General features: G+C 45.4%; 1 protein-coding gene across 1 annotated transcript in view; it reads left to right on the forward strand.

Moving 5' to 3' along the window:
* HTRA1 (HtrA serine peptidase 1) overlaps nt 1-26488 on the forward strand; it is a 57133-nt gene that overhangs the window by 7356 nt on the left and 23289 nt on the right. The window contains exons 2-3 of the mRNA XM_022568541.3: nt 24848-24947; nt 25361-25565. Coding sequence (XP_022424249.1) covers nt 24848-24947; nt 25361-25565 — 305 coding nt within the window. The remainder of the gene's footprint in view (nt 1-24847; nt 24948-25360; nt 25566-26488) is intronic.

A 26488-nucleotide genomic window follows, 5' to 3' on the forward strand; every position in this document is an offset into this window, starting at 1 on the left:
GTGTTACTTAGAAGCGTGTTACTTAATCTCCAAATACTTGCGGGTTTGCCAGCTCGCCTTCTGTTATTGAGTTCTAGTTCAGTTTCACTGTGGTCTAGGAACATGCTTTGTATGATTTCTCTTCTTCTTTCTGTTTTTTTTTTTTGTCTTTTAAATTTGTTAGGATGTGTTTTCTGGTCAAGGATGCGGTCTCTCTTGGTGAATGTTCCATGTGAACAGCAGAATCTTCTGCGGTTGTTGGGTGGAGTGTTTCATAAACATCAGTTAGGTCTAGTGGATTGATAAGGTCAACTATATCCTACTGATTTTCTGCCTGCTTGGTCTGTCAGTTCCCGGAAGATGAATGTTGATGTCTCTGGAGTCTACTCTGGAGCCCTGAGCTGCTGTCTCCTTTACGGCCTCCCGGTTTGTGGAAACCTGGGTTCTGACTACACAACCATCTCTGTGTCTCCACCACAGAGAGCGTGTGCTCTTTACCAGGGAGCCTGTGGTCTTCATGCTGAGTTTTCAGGCTAAGTTTCTATTGAACATTTACTGGTCAAGAAATGGCCTGAGTTGGGGTTTCTTAGGTTCTAGTTTGACATTTCTCTACCAATTTGACCTTTTTGGCTCTGGAAAATGTAGCCCAATGTGGTTCAGCCCTCGTTGGAAAAAACCCAGGAGGAGAAGTCTGATAAAGCACAGAAGGTATAGGAGGAAGGGCAAGAGTTTGAGACCATCTAGAAAGGCCCCATGCGCACTGATCCCTTTCTGTCTGTGGGGTCCTGGAACACTCTCATCCAAGGCACTTCTCTTGGAATGCTCACCTTTGGTCAGCCATATAGTTCTTCATCCTCTGAAAAATACAGCTGTGCCCTCACCTTCCACAACCCATCTCTAACCACATCAACTCTCCATTTTCATGTTTTCTGGGATTTTGTGGACAAGGACACCTCTGCCCTCGCAGAGACGCTGTTGACTGGCCAAAGACACCAGCTGGCTGTGGACAGAATCCCAGCGCACAAAATCTGAGTGTGGAAGGTTCTCGCAGGTCCCGTAACCCAACCCTTCACTTCAGAGAGAGGCACCCAAAGGGAACACGACTCTCACAAGCTGCTTAGCTCATCGGGGCAGGAGGATGGTGGGTCAGTGTGGGCTCCATCCTGAGGCCCAAGGCAGAGCCCTTGAGCCCTTCCCTCCTCAGCTGTACTTTCCTGCTAAAGGAGGGGGTTATTTGGGAGAGGCTGGGGTCCATGCACACGATTCCCATGAGGCAGAAACAGTGGGTGCTTTCACTTAGTCTCCCATTACAAAATGATGCTAAAGAAAACTCCTCCCCCACCCCCGCCAAAAATAAGCTCCTTGGGTTGGAAGATGACCAAAAAGCTATCCATATAATGACTGACTTCTCCTCTCAAGACTTCTAAGCACCTATTAATGCCCTTGAACCATAATTACAGTGCTTTTGCTAAAAAGAAAAAAATTAGTATAAATATAGTGGTGGACACACCAGATAAATCAGGGCTGAGATGCTTCAATGTCTTTTAAGCTGTGGTCTGATTTTCTTTGGGATGAATATACCAAGAATTTCCTCTCTCAGCGTAAAGACTCTTTTGAATCTCTTTTCACCGTACTGTTTAGACATCATGGGAAATGCGTTTATACGTTTGACGGCACACTGCACTATACCAGTTTTTGAAAGTTATAAATATACTTTAACCACATCAAAAATAAAAGAAGAAAAAAGATTCAGGATTCCACCATTATTCCAGCAGCGTCATCATTTCTGTCCCCAGCATTACCACCATTTGGTTAACTAGTCCTTCTTTGTGTCCATTTGGGCCACGTTTGCCCCAAAACAAACATTTTTGTGTTCATGGTTATTTCTGAATCTAGGGTTATTCTTTTGGGATAGATACTAAGAAGTGCAATGACTGGATGGAAGGTTAAGTTTCTTTTATGGCCCTTGGTGTATGCCAAGGGCCATAAAGTTTTTTCCAGGGGGTTGCCAAATTATTTTCCAGGGGGTTGTACCCATATCCGTTGCCGTCAGCTATAGAATAACCCACCTCCTAAGTCACTGACAGCTGGGGCAGAAGAAGCCAAGAAGCAATTCTCCTGAAAGAAATCCTTCAGGATAAATGGAATAGGATGGTACCAAAACGGTCACTCTGCTCAGTCAGTAAATGACCTGGTCTGTCTTGAAGTGATTTTTATTCCCAGATTGACTGCTTTTAGGAGATATGCAATGTTTGGGGTAGAATGAGAACTTTTAAAGTTTGATTTTACCTGCGGATGGAGTTGTGATTACAGACTGGAAGGGGGATTGTGTGGTCATCAGGTCATCTGGTCCAACACTTGTGTTTTCATTGAGGGGCCAGGACCATTGAGGGGATGTGAAAGCCCGAGGTCACAAGCCAGGCTGTGACAGAGACTCTTGAGTTTCTGGACGCCCAGCCCACGGCTCTCTGCGCTCAGCCTCCCGGATGCCAGCTCTGTCCAGGATGCAGGAGGAGGCCAGACTGTTTGTGCTTGTTTGGAAAAGTGAGCAATATGTTTATTCGATTGTTTGGTTACACATAGGCCGAAATACAACTGGAGCGTCATATATAAAATGCAATTCTCTAGTAGCCACATTAAAGAAGTAAAAAGAAACAGTGACTTTTTTCTTTTTTTTTTAAATGCCGTTCTATTGAGATATTATTCACATACCATAAAATTCACCCTTTTGAAGCGGATAGATCAGAGTTTTTATATACTTACAGAGTAGTGCAACTGTTATCACTGTGCAATTCTAGAATATTCTCCTCACTCCAGAAAGCAGCCCGGTACCGGTTAGCAGTCTAGCAGTCACCGCATACTTCCTTTCTGCCCTAGGCAACCACTAATCTCTTTCTGTCTCTATGAATTTCCCTATTCTGGACATTGGACATTTCATATAAATGGAATCATACATTTGTGGTCCTTTGTAACTGGCTTCTTTCACTGACCGTAATGTTTTCAAGGTTCATCCACGTTGCGTGTGTCCGTGCTTCATTCCGTTTTATGATTGAATAATATTCTGTTGTGTGAATGTAGTAAGGCCAGACTTTTATTTTATCTCCTCTTCCTGTTGGGGAAATCCTAATCCCAGCCCCAGAAGTCACCTTGAAAGTGACTAGACGGCTCAGACGGCTCAGAAGAAACTGGAGCACACGATGCAGGAAGCCAGCCTGGAAAATAAGAATATTCCGTAAGGATGGGAATTACATACTGAAAGGAAAAGATCAGGAAATGCACTTTTCAGATTTATTAGATCATATAATATTTTTTTGGAGCTGGAAAGGATGTTGGAAATGGTCTAGTCTGCCCCTAGTCTTACCGATGAGGTAACTGAGACCCAGAGAGGGGAAGTGGCTTGTCTTGGGTCTTAAGACCCACTATTCACTTCTCACTTGAGCCAAAGATTCCTTCTGACTTTTGTCTCAGTTTTACAAGTTACCCTCCTCACACCTCGAAGACAGCGCTCATCGGCAAACGGGCAGGGGGCGCCTCTCAGGAAGAACTGTGCCCTTCCTGGACGGAGGGTCTTGCTTCACCATCACATCCCCGCTTCTACTTTCCCAAGCCCCAGGCCCACCCTCCCGGACCAGGGGCTACAGGAGGGTGGCTGCTGACAGCTCAGGAGCGTGTCCCAGACCCTTAATAAATGGACCCGTCACCGCCCAGCCCGCTGCTCGCAGCTGGAGGCTTCGGGAGCCTGCGCTGGCTTGGCCACTTCAGACACAACAACCAGGAGGAAGGAGCTGGAGCGGGAAGGGAACCCAGCTGAGAAATCTGGGGAGGTCAGGACGGGAGCCAGGTGCTTATCAGGAGGAAAGTTAATAGTGTTTTTGTGAGCGGAGCAGTCAGCTGTTTCCCCAAAGATGATAATAGACGCATCATTCGGGTGTTCAGGAGACTTCTGAAAAAAGAAATCGTGCGGTGGAGCTGGTTGGAAACTTCTTTTTCTATTTTTCTAACATCTGACAGGTCAGAAAAAAACGATTAAAGGCAACAATACCCAGCAAACCCAAGCATTCACCATGAGGATGCAAGCGAGGACTTTTTTTTTTTTTGCCAGCGAGACTGAAAAGCGGTTATCAATGACAGGCACCTTTAGACATAGACGCATTGTTCTGGAAAAGGCATCTTTTACCAGTAGAGCTGAAGCTGCAGAGAACTGGGCCGTGCATATGACTGACGGCCAGCTGGCCGGGTGCCCCCTGAAAGCTGTTCCTCCTCCAGAGAGGCTTCTTACACTTGTTTGGGTTGCCTTTCTCCCCCTTCACTTCACCTGCCGAGTCTTTTCCAGCATCACCAGCAGGAGCCTGGTCCCAGCCCCTGCAAACAGTCACTTGCTCAGGGCCCATGGATATGGGGGACGGGTTTGCAGTCTGAGGTCTGGTGTCAGGCGAGCTTTTCCCACTCTGAGCCGTCTGAGAGACTGCACCGGAAAGCCAAGGGCTGCCAGGCCTTGGAAGTGCCAGTGTGGGCTGGAAATTGAGGCCAGGCTCCCGGGCTCCTCCCCTCTCTGCCTCCTTTATTCATTAGGAGCAGAGAAATGGGTCACACGTAACTCTCCTGAATTTTACTTCTTCATTTGTCTGCAAAAGACAGAGTGTAGTGGTCCATCATCCAATTATGTATCTTTAAAAAAAATAACAGTTGCTTCCTGCGAATTCAGTTTCTTTTGACAAAAATAGGGCTGAGGGCCCTTGGCCATGGGAAGCTTGATTCCAAAGCTGTGTCTTTTCTGTTTCGATCTATCTCACTTAGATTTGCGGACGGTCGCCCTGATGAGGTACAGGACTTTAAGGTGATTGTAGACGTCAGCCGGCTGCCTTGGCCACAGCCAAGTGATGCCTCTCTCTCCTGAGCGTTTTTCCTGCAGGGTTCAGAGAAACCCAGCTGCACGGGCCCCTCTGCCCTGGAGTCTGCAGCCGCGGCACCGATTAGAATGGGGGTCTGGTTTCCTGGAATGTGCAAGGTCTTGCTTCTGTTTCTGCTGTCTCCACACTCCAGACCAGCGTTGGGCCAGACTCTGGGTCGGAGCCGTGGCTGACAGGTTTTCCTTGGAATTTAATGGAGTGGGACAGACAGAATTCAGTCACTCAAACTGAAAGCATGGAGAAGATGAGTCTTGCAGGGCATCTCTGCTGCGGTCACTGAGTTATGCTTTTTTTTTTTTTCTCCCCCCGGCAACCACTCTTGCAAAAAGGAGGCCCCGTCCCCTTTGCACTTCATGCATCCTTAGCCATTAGGGACCTGTTTAAATTGATTTGTCTCCTGACCCTCAGGGAGAAAGCAGTCAAAGTTCGGCAGAAGAGGAAGCATTCTGGGTTTCTCTGCTGTCCTGGCTCCTTTAACTGCAGCCCGCCTGATCTCTGTCTCCCCCTCAGCTGGTCTGGCCTTCTCCTCCTGTGCCCCTCAAGGTGATTCTCGAATTCATCATGCAACCTCACAAAGAGAGCCTTTCTTAGTGAAAAGGCATCCCGCTGCCTTCCCTGCTGTGGACCAGCCCCCCTCCCAGCTGCGAGGTGTCGGGTTACTGAAGCGCCCGCTTCCTGGCCCTGTCTCCACGCGCCTACACACCTGGCACAGGTGTCTTACTGGGGCCTTGGGTGCCCGCGCTTGGCCAGAGTTGTGGAGGCCACCTTCCAATCCTGCCATCAGAAGTCGTGGCAGGGCCCGCCGTTCAGGGTGAAGCTCAGTCTTCCAGCATCTCTCTTTCCATGGTGCCCGCGGCTGGCCTCCCCATCCGCTGGCCTTGGCCTGCAGCCCTCTCATTTCCTCTGCTGTTTTATCCCCAGCAGAAGGAGGGGGACCTTTGGCTCAGGGCAGTATGGTGCCCAGCGTTCCCATCCCCCTACTCCCACACCCCAGCCTCACCAGGCTCCACTTGGCCTCTAGGTAAAGGTGCCGAACAGTGAGTGGAATGGGCCAGGTGAGAACAGACCCCTGGGCCCACGTTTCCTCCTGGGGGGGGGTCCCCTCTGGATTTGGGCCTGGATTTATTTACCAAGCAAGTAGCCTCTTTGTAGTTACTTTTAATCTCGCCATACTAGGGACAGAGAAATATTCAGATGTGACCCTGGGACCCTCTAAAGGTGAAGAAGAGGACAGCCTCCAGCATACACCCCCATGGCAGTGCATTCTGAGGTATCACTGGTTTCTAGGCCTGAATCTAGGCTGGTCCTTGGAGGATGGGGTTCCAGAGACAGGACCTCATATGGGGAGCCCCTGCTCGGGGTGCTTTGGCTGTGGGAGGGTGGCTGATGACAGGTGAGGAGTGCGTCCCAGACCCCTTACTCAACTGAGCCATTCCCAAAGGCTATTTTAAGTTTTCATGACACCCCACTGGAAGCCTGCTGTGTTTGCTCCTTTATTTACAGTTTCTGAGCCTGTGGGAGACTGGCTGGCTGTGTCTGCTGGAGGCCAAGAGAAATTTCCCAAGGCTTTTGGGTAGGACTTTGAGTTCAGAGCAGTTGTGGGTCCAAGCTGGCATCTCAGGGGTCATTACTTCTTCTGGTTCTTCAAATGAAAATGCGAATATGTTTTCCATTGGCTTTCATTTCCAACCTCTGTACAATGCATATGTGCCCTTGCCTTCAAAAGAACGTTATTTCTTTTGTCACTTATGCCCAGGTCCACACAGGGAAGGAAGAGAGGGCTGGACCGGAAGTGTCAGGGGGACTGGGGCCGAGCAGGAGGGAGGCTGCCCTGACCAGCCTGCCACAGTCCTTTGGCAAGTAGACCCTGGATGAATCCAGCCATCATTTTGGCTGAGCTTCTTTCTTCCCATTTTGTCCTTTCCCCTGCATCTTGTCGACTTTCAGGATCGGGCTGTGCTACGATTAGTAGTCTTTAAAGTATGACTGTCTTTGCTGGCGTTTAAAGTTGAAGAAATTAGGTGAAAAATCACAAGTGAGTTCTTCCCTTTCTCTGTGGAGCCGAGAGGGACCTTGGAAGCCACCCGATTAAGCCTCCGTATTTTAAAGAGGAGGAACCTTCGGCACGAGGGGCTTGCTGCAGTCGCACGGGTTGCCTCACGGAGTGTGAGCTGTACCAGGCATCTTAGATCACAGGAGGGGGGTGTCTGTCCCCTAGCATATGGGACGTTTCCTCGGCTCCTATAGACTGACTGCCTGTGGGCTCAGCCAGATTAAGGCAGCATCTCCATCAGGTCCTGAGCAAGTGTGATGCTTCTCAGTACTTCATGTGCACTTTGGGTTTTAAAACAGATGAGTTTGGAAAGTAGGCAGGGCCAGCTTCATGGGTGTGCCACCCCCTCAGGAGGAGCCCACCCCTGGCTTAATGCTCTGCTGTGACCAGCTTGGAATTCTTAATAATTTTGGAACAGGGGGCCTCCACGTTTTCCTTTTGCACTGGGCTCTGCAAATTATCTAGCTGGTCCTAAATGTGGGACGGTTTTTGAGAACATGCTGTTCCCGTTGAATAAAGGAGGATTTATTTCTTTTCCCTCAAATATACTGTGTTTTGTTTTCCCAATTAGCCCTGCTTACCAACTCTGTTGAGAATTTGGAGAGCGCGATTGTTCTTGCTGGAAGGGAAGGTTGCGTTGTTAATCTTGAATCCTGGCTCTGAGCTCTCAGGCCTGGAAGTGGGAAGTGTGTCCCCACAACTGCAGGAGCTGCGGGGGACTGGAGGCTGGGTGAAAGGGCTGGGACCTGGAAGGGAGGCCACAGAGGCAGAGAAAAGAGTCCAGCTGGGGAGCCAGACAGATGGCCGCGCTCGCCAGCTCTGAAGCTTTGAGCATCGTGCTTGACTTCTCTGATGCTCCGTTTGTTTCCCCATCTCTGTAGACTGGAGGTAAGGCCCTCCCTGCAGGTTTGCAGGAGTGGAGAGTGTGCATTAAGGAATCTTGGGAGATAGAGCTGGGGACTCAAAGCCACGTGATGGAGGGAGTTGTGGATGAGACAGGAGATGGGGATGTCCTTGGGGGTCCTGCAGTAAGTTCATGCACCCCAAGTGGCAATTACTTAGAGGAGACACCGAAAATGGGCCAGACCTGCCTGAATTAGAATGTAGAAGTGGGATTCTTAGAAGTTTCAGAAGTGTGGGAGGAGCCTTTTGGAGGTGTTGAGATGCACCGGGGAGGCTGAGTGCAGGGCTGAGAGCTGGGAGGTGATAACCCAGCTCGTGGCCTCGAGACGGGCATGGGGTTTAGTGCTTTTTGTGCTTTTCTCATTCAGGACTCCCAACTCCCAGAAGTAGTGGTATTATCTCCATGTTGCAGGAGGGGAGAATGAGGCTTGGACAGGCAGAGCCGCTGCCTGAAGCGACACAGCTGTGAGGGGCAGAGAATCGGGACTGGAGGCCAGGTCTGCTCTGGAGTCACTCTGGCATTAACAAGGAGACTTGCGACCTTACCCAGCCTTGCTGACCCTGCTAAGAATGTTCTGAGGTTGGAGTCCAGCTTGGCCTTCCTGTCTCCCTCAGACACTCTGGGTTTGTGAACCTGAGCTGCTAAGCCGGGGTGGGAGAGGGTGGGCAGCACCGCATGGAGAAGGGACAAGGGACCAAGGGACAGGGCCGAGGGACAGAGCGTCCAGATCCAATTCTAGGACAACTGTAGCCAGATGTGGAGCGGGGGCCACCCTGGAGGGCCGCCTTGGTCCTCTTACAGTGGAAACAAACTTATGGTTACCAAAGGGGAAAGGTTGGGGGGAGGGATACATGAGGAGTTTGGGAGTAACATATACACACTACTATGTATAAAATAGATAAACAACAAGGGCCTACTGTATAGCCCAGGGAACTACACTCAATATTCAGTAATAACCTATAAGGGAAAAGAATCTGAAAAAGAACAGATATATATAGATTTAGATGTAGGTTGATATGTATAGATATGTATAACTGAATCACTTTGCTGTACACCTGAAACTAACACAACATTGTAAATCAACTATACTCCAATATAAAAACAATTAAAAATAAAGTGTATCCATGGCACACTGGCCATGGTGACTTGTCGGGCACTGAGAGTCCTGGCCGGCAGAGGCAGTGTGTCCTGTAGGTGTAGCTCAGGTGTCCTGCTGGCCTGGCTCAGGCATCCCCCTCTTAACACTGTGAGCCAGCCACGTGCTCTAGGGGGTCAGGGAGCCACGAGGGTGGCACCCAGGCCCGGTCCCTGGGCAAGATTTGGTACTCCCACCTACCCCTGGCAGGTCCAGTTTTATGGGATCTGAAAGGGGCACCCTCTTAAGAAAAAGAATTCACAATTATGAATACAGCAGTAGGCATGGAAATGATTCCTTATTTAGGCAGAAAACAAACTGCCACAAATTAAAATTTTTTAAAGTGGACAAATTCTACAAACTGCACAAAACCCAGAAAACTGTCATGATGTTGTAACTACCGGATCCACTTTCACCTTTAAAATACTCCTCCCCGCCGCCCCCCCCCGTATTTTTTGGCTGTAGATTCTTTGATCGCCTTTTCATTTGACATATTTTGTAATGTTTCCTCTGAAGAGAATAGAATTATTTCTTCTTCTTATTGTCATTATTATTATTACTACTATTATTGTTAGTTTAGTCTTTCCTCTGGCATATTTCTCCACTACCCACATACTTCCAGGCCAGATCACCATACTCTATACAACCTGTGGCCTGCAGTAGGGGCGCTGGCAGGGTGGCATTAGCAGTGCCCCTGGAAACCATTTCTGTCCCAGGATAGATAACTAGAACCAGAAGTGACTTCAAAGCACATAAATTAAACGCAAAGCAAAATGATCCCTCTAGTTTTACTTTCCTCTTAGCCACATCCCCAAATGCCCACAGCACTCCGACAGGACAGGAGATGTGTGACAGAGGGAAGGAGGCAATGGTTTCAACCAACTGCAGTTTAAATATTTCATTTCTACAGATTTTCCAAAAGCGTTTGCTTTGGAAAGCTGAATGCTTTGCTAGAGCCCTCGCAGGGCAAATGCGGGCCAGTTCTAGGGCAAAGCCTTGTTTACCTTCACTCTAAATCCACTTATGCTTTGGATTATTGTAGCTGTGCTGGGATTCAGGATTATCCACTGGAGAGAGCCCAGGAGACCTGGCCAAGGTTCCCAAAGCTTCATGGTTTGTGGGCACCCTTGATGTCTCAGTAATTTTTCATGGCACCCCCTAGGCCAAAAGAAGGATCTGACAGTTCCATTTATCAAGTATTATAATTAGGTCCCAACACCTTAATAAGTTTTTGTGTCCTTGTAACCTATTAGTCATTTGACAAAAAAAAAAAAAAGAAAAATGATATTTTAATTTCATTATTCAATAACCACAATTACTTACAAAATTAATACAAATGATCTTTGCACACCTGTTGGGAGCCACACAGCCTCTCAAATCTTGGAATCAGATTGGACACTGCCAACCCATTTCCAGTTCAACATTGATTTTTGTACGGTACTTTCTTTGTTTTGTTTTTTTTTTTTTTTTTTTCGGTACGCGGGCCTCACTGTTGTGGCCTCTCCCGTTGCGGAGCACAGGCTCCGGACGCGCAGGCTCAGCGGCCATGGCTCACCGGCCCAGCCGCTCCGCGGCATGTGGGATCCTCCCGGACCGGGGCACGAACCCGTGTCCCCCGCATCGGCAGGCGGACTCCCAACCACTGCGCCACCAGGGAAGCCTGTACGGTACTTTCTTTTAATCACAGAGACCACCAGAAATCCAAATTCACAAAATATGGAATCATCAAAAGAATGTAGTGCAATCTGATTTTGAAACCGTGAATGGCCTAGAGCTCGTTCTCGAGGTGTCCAACAGATATCAAGTATCGCTGTGTTTCCCCAGAAGACATGAAATATCCTGTGAGTTTGCTATGGCACTCAGGGGTGGTTCAGGGCAGAGTGAGAACAAATGCATTAGGACCGGCAAGACTTCTTTCTTCTTGCTTCACCTCTCATCTTTACCTGACACTTTTGCCTTAAAGATGAATGAAACACACATTTTGATGTATTTAAAGCACATGTGCAATTGTGTGCTAAATCTTTTGAGAGAAACACAGATAAAAGTCTGTCCTTTGATTCATAGTCCCCTTGTGATTTTCATTTTCACTGCAACAAATTTTCTTCAGTGTGATCATGTATGTCCAGTACTTAACTTACTGTCTGGCTTTTTTTCAGTAAACACTTAATAATGGAAGTGTCTGTTAATTCTGATTCTGATAATAATCACTGAAACTTTTCAACACTGTGTCTCTCTTTCTTCATGTAAGTAAGTTGTTGAAAGTAGTTAAGAAGTATCATCTGTAAAACTCCAGAGATGATGGTTCCAAGGAAGCAGCATTTGTGGAGTTTTGCGCATGACTAGTAGTTTATAAAGGGGAAAGATGAATCATTATTATCTTTGGATGGGAATCTGGCAATTGTAAAACTCATAAAATTATAGTAAATGGCTACTCTTAATGGGTCGTTTGCTGTGTTTAAAATTATTAATGATAAATATTTATTAGGGAAGTGGAAAGATCTGTCTTTGTAAAATGTTGTGACATCATTCTACTAATCCTAGTTATTCACAATTTTTCTGTTTAAAATCACATAGTATGTCATTCAATTTTCTCTTTTTGAGAATTATTTTGATATCCTAGGTTCTTTGCTTTCCACATAAATTTTAGAAATAGCTTATCAATTTCTACAAAAACTCCTGCTGGGGTTTTCACTGGGAGTATGTTGAATCTATAGATCAATTTTGGGAAAATTGATAGCTTAATAATAGGGAGTCTTCTGACCCACATGTATGATGTCTCTCTCCATTTATTTAGCTTTTCTTTAATTTATTTCAGCAGTTTTGTAGCTTCCAGTGAACAGGTCTTGCACATATTTTATTCAACATTTTCCTAAGTATTTTTGATGGTGTGTTATAATTGGTATTTTTAAAAATTTCAGTTTCCAATTGTTTACTGCTAATACATAGAAATACAATTGATTGTGCATATTGACCTGTTATCATGTGATGTTGATAAACTCACTTATTCTACGTAATATATTTATAGATTCTTTGTCTATGTGGACCCTTATGTCATCTGCAAATAAAGACAGCTTTATGTCTCCTTTCCAATCTTTATGCCTTTAAATTTCTTTTTCTAATTAATTATTCTGTCTAGGACTTCAATAAAATATTGAATAGAAGTGGTAAGAATAGATGTCCTTGCCTTGTTCTCATTTTTAGAGGGAAAGCATGTAATCTTTCACCGTTAAGTATGATGTTAGTTTTAGGTTTTTTGTTGATTCCTTTTATCAAACTGAGGAAATTCTCTTCTATTTCTAGTGTGCTGAGTATTTTTTTTATAATGAATGGACGTTCAAATTTGTCAGATCTTTTTTTGCGTCTATTGAGATGATCGCTTGGGTTTTCTTTTTAGTATGCTAATTTGGTGAATTACGCTATTTAGTTTTCAGATGTTACACCAACCTTATTTATCCTTTCCTGGGATAAACCCCACCTGGTCATGATATAGTATCCTTTTTCTTATATTGCTGAATTCTATTTGTTAAAAAATTTAAGCACATTTAGTCTGTGTTCATGCTGGATATTAGTCTATAATTTTCTTTTATTTATTTATTTGAATTTTCTTTTATTTATTTTTTATACTGCAGGTTCTTATTAGTCATCAGTTTTATACACATCAGTGTATACATGTCAACCCCAATCTCCCAATTCATCCCACCACCACCCCCTCCCCCCCACCACTTTCCCCCCTTGGCGTCCATATGTTTATTCTCTACATCTGTGTCTCTATTTCTGCCCTGCAAACCAGTTCATCTGTACCATTTTTCTAGCTCCCACATATATGCATTAATATATGATATTTGTTTTTCTCTTTCTGACTTACTTCACTCTGTATGACAGTCTCTAGATCCATCCACGTCTCTACAAATGACCCAATTTCATTCCTTTTTATGGCTGAGTAATATTCCATTGTATATATGTACCACAACTTCTTTATCCATTCGCCTGTCGATGGGCAGTTAGGTTGCTTCCATGACCTGGCTATTGCAAATAGTGCTGCAATGAACTTTGGGGTGCATGTGTCTTTTTGAATTATGATTTTCTCTGGGTATATGCCCAGTAGTGGGATTGCTGGATCATATGGTAATTCTATTTTTAGTTTTTTAAGGAACCTCCATATTGTTCTCCATAGTGACTGTATCAATTTACATTCCCACCAACAGTGCAAGAGGGTTCCCTTTTCTCCACACCCTCTTCAGCATTTGTTGTTTGTAGATTTTCTGATGATGCCCATTCTGACTGGTGTGAGGTGATACCTCATTGTACTTTTGATTTGCATTTCTCTAATAATTAGTGATGTTGAGCAGTTTTTCATGTGCCTCTTGGCCATCTGTATGTCTTCTTTGGAGAAATGTCTATTTAGATCTTCTGCCCATTTTTGGATTGGGTTGTTTCTTTTTTTAATATTGAGCTACATGAGCTGTTTATATATTTTGGAGATTAATCCTTTGTTGATTGATTCGTTTGCAATTACTTTCTCCCATTCTGAGGGTTGTCTTTTCGTCCTGTTTGTAGTTTCCTTTGCTGTGCAAAAGCTTTTAAGTTTCATTAGGTCCCATTTGTTTATTTTTGTTTTTATTTCCATTACTCTAAGAGGTGGGTCAAAAAATATCTTGCTGTGATTTATGTCAAAGAGTGTTCTTCCTATGTTTTCCTCTAAGAGTTTTATAGTGTCTGGTCTTACATTTAGGTCTCTAATCCATTTTGAGTTTATTTTTGTGTATGGTGCTAGGGAGTGTTCTAATTTCATTCTTTTACATGTAGCTGTCCAGTTTTCCCAGCACCACTTATTGAAGAGACTGTCTTTTCTGCATTGTATATCCTTGCCTCCTTTGTCATAGATTAGTTGACAATAGGTGCGTGGGTTTATCTCTGGGCTTTCTATCCTGTTCCATTGATCCATATTTCTGTTTTTGTGCCAGTACCATACTGTCGTGATTACTGTAGCTTTGTAGTATAGTCTGAAGCCAGGGAGTCTGATTCCTCCAGCTCTGTTTTTTTCCCTCAAGACTGCTTTGGCTATTCAGGGACTTTTTTGTCTCCATACAAATTTTAAGATTTTTTGTTCTAGTTCTGTAAAAAATGCCATTGGTAATTTGACACGGATTGCATTGAATCTGTAGATTACTTTGGGTAGTATAGTCATTTTCACAATATTGATTCTTCCGAATCAAGAACATGGTGTACCTCTCCATCTGTTTGTATCATCTTTAATTTCTTTCATCAGTGTCTTATAGTTTTCTGGATACAGGTCTTTTGTCTCCCTAGGTAGGTTTATTCCTAGGTATTTTCTTCTTTTTGTTGCAGTGGTAAATGGGAGTGTTTCCTTAATTTCTCTTTCAGATTTTTCATCATTAGTGTATAAGAATGTAAGAGATTTCTGTGCATTAATTTTGTATCCTGCAACTTTCCCAAATTCATTGATTAGCTCTAGTAGCTTTCTGGTGGCATCTTTAGGATTCTCTATGTATAGTATCATGTCATCTGCAAACAGTGACACTTTTACTTCTTCTTTTCCAATTTGTATTCCTTTTACTTCTTTTTCTTCTCTGATTGCCGTGGCTAGGACTTCCAAAACTATGTTGAATAATAGTGGTGAGGGTGGGCATCCTTGTCTTGTTCCTGATCTTAGAGGAAATGCTTTCAGTTTTTCACCATTGAGAATGATGTTTGCTGTGGATTTGTCATATATGGCCTTTATTATGTTGAGGTAGGTTCCCTCTATGCCCACTTTCTGGAGAGTTTTTATCATAAATTAGTGTTGAATTTTGTCAAAAGCTTTTTCTGCATCTATTGAGACGGTCATATGGTTTTTCTTCTTCAATTTGTTAATATGGTGTATCACATTGATTGATTTGCATATATTGAAGAATCCTTGCATCCCTGGGATAAATCCCACTTAATCATGGTGTATGATCCTTTTAATGTGTTGTTGGATTCTGTTTGCTAGTATTTTGTTGAGGATTTTTGCATCTATATTCATCAGTGACATTGGTCTTTAATTTTCGTTTTTTTTAATTTTCTCTGTCTGGTTTTGGTATCAGGGTGATGGTGGCCTCATAGAATGAGTTAGGGAGTGTTCCTCCTTCTGCAATTTTTTGGAAGAGTGTGAGAAGGATGGGTGTTAGCTATTCTCTAAATGTTTGATAGAATTCACCTGTGAAGCCATCTGGTGCTGGACTTCAGTTTGTTGGAGGATTTTAAATCACAGTTTCAATTTCATTACTTGTGATTGGTCTGTTCATATTTTCTATTTCTTCCTGGTTCAGTCTTGGAAGGTTATACTTTTCTAAGAATTTGGCCATTTCTTCCAGGTTTCCATTTTATCAGCATAGAGTTGCCTGTAGTAGTCTCTTAGGATGCTATGTATTTCTCAGGTGTGTGTTGTAACTTTTCTCTTTTCATTTCTAAAGTTATTGATTTGAGTCCTCTCCCTCTTTTTCTTGATGAGTCTGGCTAATGGTTTATCAGTTTTGTTTATCTTCTCAAAGAACCATCTTTTACTTTTATTGATCTTTGCTATTGTTTTCTTTGTTTCTATTTCATTTATTTCTGCTCTGATCTTTATGATTTCTTTCCTTCTACTAACTTTGGGTTTTGTTTGTTCTTCTTTCTCTAGCTCCTTTAGGTGTAAGGTTAGATTGTTTATTTGAGATGTTTGTTGTTTCTTGAGGTAGGATTGTATTGCTATAAAGTTCCCTCTTATAACTGCTTTTGCTGCATCCCATAGGTTTTGGATCATCGTGTTTTCATTGTCATTTGTCTCTAGGTAGTTTTTGATTTCCTCTTTGATTTCCTCAGTGATCTCTTGGTTATTTAGTAACGTATTGTTTAGCTTCCATGTGTTTGTGTTTTTTACGTTTTTTCCCTGTAATTGATTTCTAATCTCATAGTGTTGTGGTCAGAAAACATGGTTGATATGATTTCAATTTTCTTAAATTTACTGAGGCTTGATTTGTGACCCAAGATGTGATCTATCCTGGAGAATGTTCCATGCACGTTTAAGAAGAAAGTGTAATCTGCTGTTTTCGGATGGAATGTCCTATAAATATCAATGAAATCTATCTGCTCTGTTGTGTCATTTAAAGCTTGTGGTTCCTTATTAATTTTCTGTTTGGATGATCTGTCCATTCGTGTAAGTGAGGTGTTAAAGTCCCCCACTATTATTGTGTTAACTGTCGATTTCCTCTTTTATAGCTGTTAGCTGTTGCCTTATGTATTGAGGTGCTCCTATGTTGGGTGCATATATATTTATAATTGTCATATCTTCTTCTTGGATTGATCCCTTGATCATTATGTAGTGTCCTTCCTTGTCTCTTGTAACATTCTTTATTTTAAAGTCTATTTTATCTGATATGAGTATTGCTACTCCAGCTTTCTTTTGATTTACATTTGCATGGAATATCTTTTTCCATCCCCTCACTTTCAGTCTGTATGTGTCCCTAGGTCTGAAGTGGGTCTCTTGTAGACAGCATATATATGGGTCTTGTTTCTGTATCCATTCAGCGAGCCTGTGTCTTTTGGTTGGAGCATTTAATCCATTCACTTTTAAGGTAATTATTGATATGTATGTTCGTTCCTATTACCATTTTCTTAATTGTTTTGGGTTTGTTTTTGTAGGTCCTTTACTTCTCTTGTGTTTCCCACTTAGAGAAGTTCCTTTAGCATTTGCTGTAGAGCTGGTTTGGTGGTGCTGATTCTCTTAGCTTTTGTTTGTCTGTAAAGCTTTTGATTTCTCCATCGAATCTGAATGAGATCCTTGCTGGGTGGAGTAATCTTGGTTGTAGGTTCTTCCCTTTCATCACTTTAAACATGTCATGCCACTCCCTTCTGGCTTGTAGAGTTTCTGCTGAGAAATCAGCTGTTAACCTTATGGGAGTTCCCTTGTATGTTATTTGTTGTTTTTCCCTTGCCGCTTTCAATAATTTTTCTTTGTCTTTAAGTTTTGCCAATTTGATTACTATGTGTCTTGGCATGTTTCTCCTTGGGTTTATCTTGTATGGGACTCTCTGCGCTTCCTGGACTTGGGTGGCTAGTTCCTTTCCCATGTTAGGGAAGTTTTCGCCTATAATCTCTTCAAATATTTTCTTGGGTCCTTTCTCTCTCTCTTCTCCTTCTGGGACCCCTATAATGCGAATGTTGTTGCATTTAATGTTGTCCCAGAGGTCTCTTAGGCTGTCTTCATTTCTTTTCATTCTTTTTTCTTTATTCTGTTCTGCAGCAGCGAATTCCACCATTCTGTCTTCCAGGTCACTTATCCGTTCTTCTGCCTCGGTTATTCTGCTATTGATTCCTTCTAGTGTATTTTTCATTTCAGCTATTGTATTGTTCATCTCTGCTTGTTTGTTCTTTAAATCTCCTAGGTCTTTGTTAAACATTTCTTACATCTTCTCAATCTTTGCCTTCATTCTTTTTCCGAGGTCCTGGATCATCTTCACTATCATTCTGAATTTTTTTTCTGGAAGGTTGCCTATCTCCAGTTCATTTAGTTGTTTTTCTGGGGTTTTATCTTGTTCCTTCATCTGGTACATAGTCCTCTGCCTTTTCATCTTGTTTGTCTTTCTGTGAATGTGGTTTTTGTTCCACAGGCTGCAGGGTTGTAGTTCTTCTTGCTTCTGCTGTCTGCCCTCTGGTGGATGAGGCTATCTAAGAGGCTTGTGCAGGTTTTCTGATGGGAGGGACTGGTGGTGGGTAGAGCTGGCTGTTGCTCTGGTGGGCAGAGCTCAGTAAAACTTTAATTTGCTTGTCTGCTGATGGGTCGGGCTGGGTTCCCTCCCTGTTGGTTGTTTGGCCTGAGGCGACCCAGCACTGGAGCCTCCCTGGTCTTTGGTGGAGCTGATGGTGGACTCCAGGAGGGCTTGTGCCAAGGAGTACTTCCCAGAACTTCTGCTGCCAGTGTCCTTGTCCTCACGGTGAGCCACAGCCACCCCCCGCCTCTGCAGGAGGCCCTCCAACACTAGCAGGTAGGTGTGGTTCAGTCTCCTATGGGGTCACTGCTCCTTCCCCTGGGTCCCGATGCGCACACTACTTTGTGTGTGCCCTCCATGAGTGGAGTCTCTGTTTCCCCCAGTCCTGTTGAAGTCCTGTAATCAACTCCCACTAGCCTTCAAAGTCTGATTCTCTGGGAATTCCTCCTCCTGTTGCCGGACCCCCAGGTTGGGAAGCCTGACGTGGGGCTCAGAACCTTCACTCCAGTGGGTGGACTTCTGTGGTATAGTTGTCCTCCAGTTTGTGAGTCGCCCACCCAGCGGTTATGGGATTTGATTTTATTGTGATTGCGCCCCTCCTACCGTCTCATTGTGGCTTCTCCTTTGTCTTTGGATGTGGGGTGTCTTTTTTTGGTGAGTTCCAGTGTCTTCCTGTCGATGATTGTTCAGCAGTTAGTGGTGATTCCAGTGCTCTGGCAAGAGGGAGTGGACACACGCCCTTCTACTCTGCCATCTTGAACCAAATCCTCTTTTTTTTTAATTAGAAAAGACAATTCTTTTGGCCACATGGCATGTGGGATCTTAGTTCCCCGAGCAGGGGTTGAACCTGCGTTCCCTGCATTGGAAGCATGGAGTCTTAACCACTGGACCACCAGTGAATTCCAGTCTATAATTTTCTTATAATATCTTTGTCTGGCTTTTATATTAAGGTAATGCTGAGTTCATAAAATAAGTTGCGCAGTGTTTACCTTCTTTTTTTTTTTGCGGTACACAGGCCTCTCACTGTTGTGGCCTCTCCCGTGGCGGAGCACAGGCTCCGGACGCGCAGGCTCAGCGGCCACGGCTCACGGTCCCAGCCGCTCCGCGGCATGTGGGATCTTCCCGGACTGGGGCACGAACCCGTATCCCCTGCATTGGCAGGTGGACTCTCAACCACTGCGCCACCAGGGAAGCCCTACCTTCTTTTTTGAAGAAAGTTTGTGAAGTGTTAGTATTGTTTCTTTCTTAAGTGTTTGGTAGAATTCGCCAGTGAAGCTGTATGGGCCAGACATTTTCTTTCTGGGAAGGTTGTTAACTACAAATACAACTTCTTTAATAGCTGTAGGATTATTTGGGTTATCAATATCTTCTTCAGTGAGTTTTGATACATTATGTCTTAAAAGAAATCTGTCCATTTTTTCTAAGCTGTAGAATTTATGTGCATAAATTTGTTCATGATACTTCCCTATCATGCTTTTATTGTCTGTAGGATCTGTATTGATGCTCCCTCTTTGACTCCCTGTTTGCCATTTTTGTCTTTTCTCTTTTTTTCATTCATCGGGAATGTAGGAAATACCTTACTTTCATGTTTCTGAATTACCAGCTTTCTGTAAATGGCAGGCTGTTACCGAATGCCAGCCAATTCCAGCTTTCTGTATGATAATGGAGTAGCTAGAAGGGCCAGGTCTCCACCCGGCTTGAGACTTCCCATCCTCATTACCTTCTGCCACCTCAGTTCTGGCATAATTAAACACGGCCCTCACTTCATAGAGGGAGTTATATTTGTCTTCTTCTGGTGAGGTTGGTTACTCCATGGGAATTTGAGGGAGTGCAGCTGGGCTTCAGTTCAGGCTAGACTACCCTGCTGACACAGTCCCCGTCTCCCAGTGGCTGCAGGTTGCCCTTGTAAGCTGGGGAACAGAGTACATGTCAAAGCCAGAAAAACCGGCTTACCGCACACCTTCCCCTTGACCCCTGCCTCTGCACTTGTGGCCACGATGGCCCTGTTAGGAGGAGCCTCTGAGACGTACACAAATTTGCCAAGGTGAGGAGAGTGGTTCTCTAGACACTTTCACCTCTCCTTTTACTTCTCTGCTGTGCCACTGAGGTAAGTGGTGCTCACACCTGTCCAGAGCTGCCTACTGAGCAGCACCTCCACCAGTTCTTTTGTTTTATTATTTTTAAACTATGCCATAACTTGGCCAAGCACTTCATCATATACAGGAGCTCATAAAATCAGCATCAAAAACACATGGAGGTAGGGCTTCCCTGGTGGCACAGTGGTTGTGAGTCCGTCTGCTGATGCAGGGGACGCGGGTTCGTGCCCCGGCCCGGGAAGATCCCACATGCCGCGGAGCGGCTGGGCCCGTGAGCCATGGCCGCTGAGCCTGCGCGTCCGGAGCCTGTGCTCCGCAACGGGAGAGGCCATAGCAGTGAGAGGCCTGCATACCGCAAAACAACAACAACAACAACAACAACAAAAAACAAAAAAAGAAAACACATGGAGGTAGATATTATTATCATCACATTTTATGGACAAGGGGAGAAGACTTGGAGGAGTAAGGTGACATACTAAGATCACATAGCCAATAAGTCCCATACCAAGTGTCACACTCTGATCCTTCTGAGACCAGAGCCTGTGCTCTTACCTATCCTCCCCATACTGAGTGGCCTGGATGCCCCAGCCCTCCATCTGTCCGCATCACTCGGAGAGTGGGTTGTGGCAGAGCCAGCCCAGGTCCATCTCTGGAATTCTCCACCCGAGTTGACCCCTCTGGAAGGAAGATAGTTGACCCGCAGTTGAAATCACAGCGGATGGGGCCAGCCAGGGTTTCTAAAGACCACGAGGCAGCAGCAGCTTCCTTTAGCTCGATGGACAACCTTTTACATGGAGCAGGACCCTAGCCTTGAGCCAAGCTGCTCTTAGCAACACTCTTATTCCTCATTCTGAAATTGCATTTGGAGAAGACAAACACTTCTTTGGTTTGACGTTTTGCCCATCTTTGGACTATTAGTTGATAGTTCCTTCAGTTCAGTTGTTTCTGCTCTATTTATTTCTCCCATTAACACAGATCCACCAATGATAATAGAGGTCACCCGTTGCTTTTTTTTTTTTTTTTCGGTATGCGGGCCTCACTGTTGTGGCCTCTCCCGTTGCATAGCACAGGCTCCGGACGTGCAGGCTCAGCGGCCATGGCTCACGGGCCCAGCAGCTCCGCGGCATGTGGGATCTTCCCGGACTGGGGCACGAACCCGTGTCCCCTGCATCGGCAGGCGGACTCTCAACCACTGTGCCACCAGGGCAATCCACCCATTGCTTTTTCATCTCAGCTGCACAATTAAGGCTTGTCACTGTGGCTTTTCAGTATGGTCTGTGCACCCACTGCTCCTCCTTTCTGTTTACACATCTGCAGAATTAGGGGAGTCCTGTGCCCAGTCTCAGATTCCACAGTCTCCTTATCTTGCTGTAGCATGTTGGAGTGAGGGGGAGAGACACGGATTAGATCATAGAATGTTGGAGCTGGAATAGACTTCACAGCTCTTTCTAGAGGTAGTTGGCCCCATTTTACAGACGGGGAAATGGAGACCACCCAGTAGACTGCAGATGGAACCTGGGCCTTCTAGTGTCCAGGCCAGCATCCTTCCTGCTCTCCCACGTTGCCGTCCCAGGTGGACAGACCCTGGAGCCACTTTCTCTAGTGTGTGTGAGGAAGCAACTGCTTCTTGTTTTAGCTGGAAAAACCCATTCTCACTTTCATCCCTGATGTGGGCAGATTCTCCTGGGCTTATGTGGGAAGTAGAAAGAGGAAGCGAGTGAATGATTTTTAGTGGCAAGACTAGTAATCGTCCTTCTTTTGAGGGTCTCAGAATCTCCACACTTCCCTGGGGGTTGCTGGCCTTGTTGGAGTTAAGCCTCCTTTTGGCCTTTCCCAGGGAGCTAGTCCGAGGAAGCCCAGATGCATTTGTTTACAGTTGTCTCTGGGTGATGCTCACGGGTTCTGTGTTGGGAAGGAATGTTCCTATCCCCTTGTTTGTATCTCCTGTTGGAGAATGCAGGGAGACGCGCCAGTTAAATAACCACAGCTACCTGGGGTCCTGGAAGGGCAGCAGGTGTGTGATGTGGAAACGTTGTAGGTTTGCTCAGACTTTTCTGTTATTTATACACTCCGGGAAGAAAATTTAGTGTCTCTAGAGAAGTCATTTATAGTCTCTGACCCTCAGTTTCTCTAAATATAACATGGGAACAATATCTGATTTTGCTCTTCCATAGGAAGGGTACCATAAGGAAGGCTTTTCTTTTTTTTTTTTTTTTTAAATACATTTATTTACTTATTTTTGGCTGTGTTGGGTCTTTGTCGCTGCATGCGGGCTTTCTCTAGTTGTGGCGAGCGGGGGCTGCTCTTTGCTGTGGTGTGCAGGCTTCTCATTGTGGTGGCTCCTGTTGTTGTGGAGCGCAGGCTGTAGGCACACAGGCTCAGTAGTTGTGGCGGGCTTAGTTGCTCCGCGGCATGTGGGATCTTCCTGGACCAGTGATCGAACCCGTGTACCCTGCATTGGCGGCAGATTCTTAACCACTGCGCCACCAGGGAAGTCCCAGGAAGGCTTTTCTTAAGTTTATTTATTTTATTTATTTATTTTTGGCTGCAGTGGGTCTTCGTTGTTGTGCACGGGCTTTCTCTAGTTGCGGCGAGCTGGGCTACTCTTCATTGTGGTGTGCAGGCTTCTCATTGCGGTGGCTTCTCTTGTTGTGGAGCACGGGCTGTAGGCACGCGGGCTTCAGTAGTTGTGGCATGCGGGCTCAGTAGTTGTGGCTCGCAGGCTCTAGAGCACAGGTTCAGTAGTTGTGGCACATGGGCTTAGTTGCTCCGCGGCATGTGGGATCTTCCCGGACCAGGGCTCGAACCCATGTCCCCTGCACTGGCAGGTGGATTCTTAACCGCTGCACCACCAGAGAAGCCCCAGGAAGGCTTTTCCGATGGTACCATATGAAAGGGTTCTGAAAGCAAAAATAATAAATATTATGCTACCGTAAATTTGTTGAATTAGTTAATCTTGCTTAGTAGTTGCAGATCTTCTTCTGCACCTTACAAAAATCAAGCTATGCAAAAAGAGAGCAGATTCCAGCCCTGAAATAAAGCAGCTCAGAGCCCAGTAGCCGTGACAGAGAGGGGCCCTTTGTTCATCGATGGTCTTTCACTTCCAAGAAGGAAAGCTTGGGAGAGGCAGGCTGGTACCCGAGATGTCCCTGTGCCCAGGGGTATTGAGCTGGAGAGCTGAGGTCCCTGGTGGGGACACACAGCTCAATCTGTACAGATGCTGTGGTGCCACTGGGGATGCCTGTGGACATGCAGCTCTGAGAGCCACAGAAGACTTGAGAATGTCACAGCTTTCACAGCCTGGCACCTGGAGAACGGCTGTACCCCTGGCACAGAGGGGTGTGTTTGTGTGTAGGAGTGTATGTATCTGTGTATACAAGTGTAGCTGTGTGAATGTATGTATGTGTGTGAGTGTAAGAGCGTGTGTGTATACAAAAGTGTTTTGGTGAGAGTCAGAGTCTGTATGTAAGTGTGTGTGCATGCGTATGTGCGTATGTGTGTGGATGTGTTTATGTGTGTGTACATGTGAGTATATGTATATGTGTGTACGATCATGAGTGTGTGAGTGTATGTGTGTGTGTGAGCATATATTCATGAGTGTGTAAGTGTAGGTGTGGGCGTGGGTGTGTGTGTTGGGGGCACAGGCCCTTTGGTTAGCAAGGGGCAGTTTTGCAGGCCTGTGGTTTCCTTTTAAACCTCAGCGTCCTTGCGAACCCCCCTGTGTGAACGGTGAGGGAGGGAGACCAGCTGTGGTGAAGGGTCAGGGTTCTTTCCCTTTTATTTCCTACTCATCATGGATCAGTACTTTTGTAAAATATGCTAAAAATGAATTACTACCAAAATATAGTTTAAAAAGACAGAAAATATCAGCCCCGATTTAAAATTTTTAGATGCAAGAGGCATAAGATTTCTCCGTCAAATTTCTATGAAGGTTTCTGGAAGCCCCCTGTGAATTCCTGCATGGGGCCAGGTGGCAGCGGGGCTGACAGAGCTGCTGGGTGCAGCCCTGTGCTCGACCCACGGGCCAAGGCGGAGAGGAGGGAAAGGAAGGGGTGCGGGGGTTCTTGGCTACAGACTGGCCTGGAGCCCCTCTGCTGTCTCTCTGCAGAGAGACTTGTTCAGGGGTATCAGCAGGTGGCACGGGTTTGGGGTCAGAGCAAGAGGCTCAGGCTGCCTCTGCCACCCGTGTGCCTGCAGAATGGGGGCTCCCAGCCCCTGAGCCTCCAGGAGCTCATTTCTGAATCAGATGCCATGGGTGTGCACATCAGGCTGGTGGTAACTAACTTTTTGCCTTGCTGGGAGACCTACATCAGATTTGTGATTGATAGCTTTGTCTGAAAGGAGCTTTGCAAATGCCCACCATACGGGGGGTTCCCTAATTACAGTGCATATGTTTATAGAGAGAATTATGGTCATTCGATTTTCTCTTTTTTTTTTCCCCAACGAATCAAGGCATCTCTTGTGTCTTTTGGTCTGGGATGTCCTGGGGTCGGGGAAATGGAGTGAGTGCTTAAGATGTGGTGGGAAGCTGCTCTGGGGACAGACAGCGGGAAAGACACCATCTGTGCCTTTGCCTTAATGCTTTTTCCTAGTAGCCTTTTAAATCTATAACATTTGATGAGCATCTTGTCAAAAACAGCCTCAGCCCTCCCCTCGACAGCGGCGGTGTGGTGCTGCGGCAGTTGGGGAAGGGACACTGGTGGACGGCCATGTCAAGGTGGCCCTCGGGCGACCAACTCTTTGGAATAATGTAGGAGGCCCGGGTATCTGCTGGAGCCTCTGGTTCAACATTCTCGAGGTGAAACTATTGAGAGCAAGGAAGCCAAGCCAAGAGGTCATCTTTGGTGGGTTTTGCTGTCTTACCTGAGTGGGTATTTCCTCAAGAACCAGAAAGATCTTTGCAACTGAGCCCAGTTGCAAAGGGCGCTTGTCCTCACCCTCCTTTCAGGTTTTCTGGCTCTTCTAACCTATATCTTTCTCCAGGTGGCCACAGCACAGAGCACAGCACCTATAAGTGTCTCGTCTTTGTTTCTGTTCTCAGGGCAGGAAGATCCCAACAGTTTGCGCCATAAATACAACTTTATTGCCGATGTGGTGGAGAAGATTGCTCCTGCTGTGGTTCACATCGAACTGTTTCGCAAGTAAAGAGAGCCTTCCTTTTGTTCCGCGGCCTCTGAAGCTCCCACCGGAACCGCTGCCATTAGCAAAACATCAGATCTATTTAGAGTGTCACTGAATATAGTCCTACAGGAAGATAAGCATTTCTCCCTTGGGATGTTTTCCTGTTTGACTACTTAAATCTACATTCTTGCCCCTTCTAGATATTTTAAGAACCTCTGGTTCTGAAGAGATTCCCTAAGAATATTTTCTAAATGGAATGTTTGGATGCGTATAGAAGTCAGTCTAACGTTCCATTTTTTAAAGTTAAATAAAGCCAGTGTGTCAAGTAACAATTGCTAGATGCGTGCTGCTGTTACAGAATCGGTTCATCAGTGTGTCTCAGAGCTGATCTGAAGATGTTTCAGCCTTAACCAGGTACTTTTTTTGGTTCTAGGCTTCCTTTTTCTAAGAGGGAGGTGCCTGTGGCCAGTGGGTCTGGGTTTATCGTGTCCGAAGATGGACTGATTGTGACAAACGCCCATGTGGTGACCAACAAGCACCGAGTCAAAGTTGAGCTGAAGAATGGTGCCACGTATGAGGCCAAAATCAAAGATGTGGATGAGAAGGCCGACATTGCACTTATTAAAATTGACCACGAGGTAAGTGTGTTCCCCACCTGCAGGACCAAGTTCTCAGGTGCCTTGACAGACATTTGGCTAAATCTGGAGAGGTCAAAAGGCACCAGAACTCCCTGATTTCATGAGATTCTGAAGCTGGACCAAACCAGTCAAGTCCGGACCAAAGGAGAACATTTAGGACATGCTGAGTGTGACCTGGGGTGGGGGAGGGGAGGGAGCTCATGGAAGCTTCTTTAATAAGCAGGCTATCAGGTGAGAGGTTTTTTGTTTGTTTGTTTGTTTGTTTGCGGTACGCGGGCCTCTCACTGTTGCGGCCTCTCCTGTTGCGGAGCACAGGCTCCGGACGCGCAGGCTCAGCGGCCATGGCTCACGGGCCCAGCCGCTCCGCGGCATGTGGGATCTTCCCGGACCGGGGCACGAACCCGTGTCCCCTGCATCGGCAGGCGGACTCCCAACCACTGCGCCACCAGGGAAGCCCTCAGGTGAGAGTTTTCACAGTAGTGTTTTCAATTTTTATAAAAGAAAGCAATAGGCTTATAAAGAAATTAGTAGGTAAGCAGTGAAAATTGAGTCTCCCTTCCATTCTTAGCCCTGAGGCAACTGTGGCTACAGATTTCTGTTCATTTGTGCACTCTTCACATATAGAGGACTTGCTGGGTTGTGAAGTTAGCCATCACTAGCATGTGAACAGCCACTCTGAAAACAAACCAGGTCTCCCAAACTGGGTTTTTGCAGAGTTACTAGGTGTGTTTTAAAACAATACTCCACACAAAAAAGTTTTGGAAACCGTGAATTAAAACAAAGCTAATGGATTTCGTCCTCATAGCACTTCTCAGAGCTTTTAACATGCTAACGTGCATATGACTCTCCTACAAAAGGGTGTGTACTCTAAACTACAATTTTCTGAGTGTAGATTTTTTTTTTTTTTTTTTTAAACAGAGACA

This window comes from Delphinapterus leucas, chromosome 16 (assembly GCF_059928025.1).
Source record: "Delphinapterus leucas isolate spDelLeu-1000000601 "Yukka" chromosome 16, BTC_Dleu_Yukka2, whole genome shotgun sequence".
NCBI classification, from domain to species: domain Eukaryota; kingdom Metazoa; phylum Chordata; class Mammalia; order Artiodactyla; family Monodontidae; genus Delphinapterus; species Delphinapterus leucas.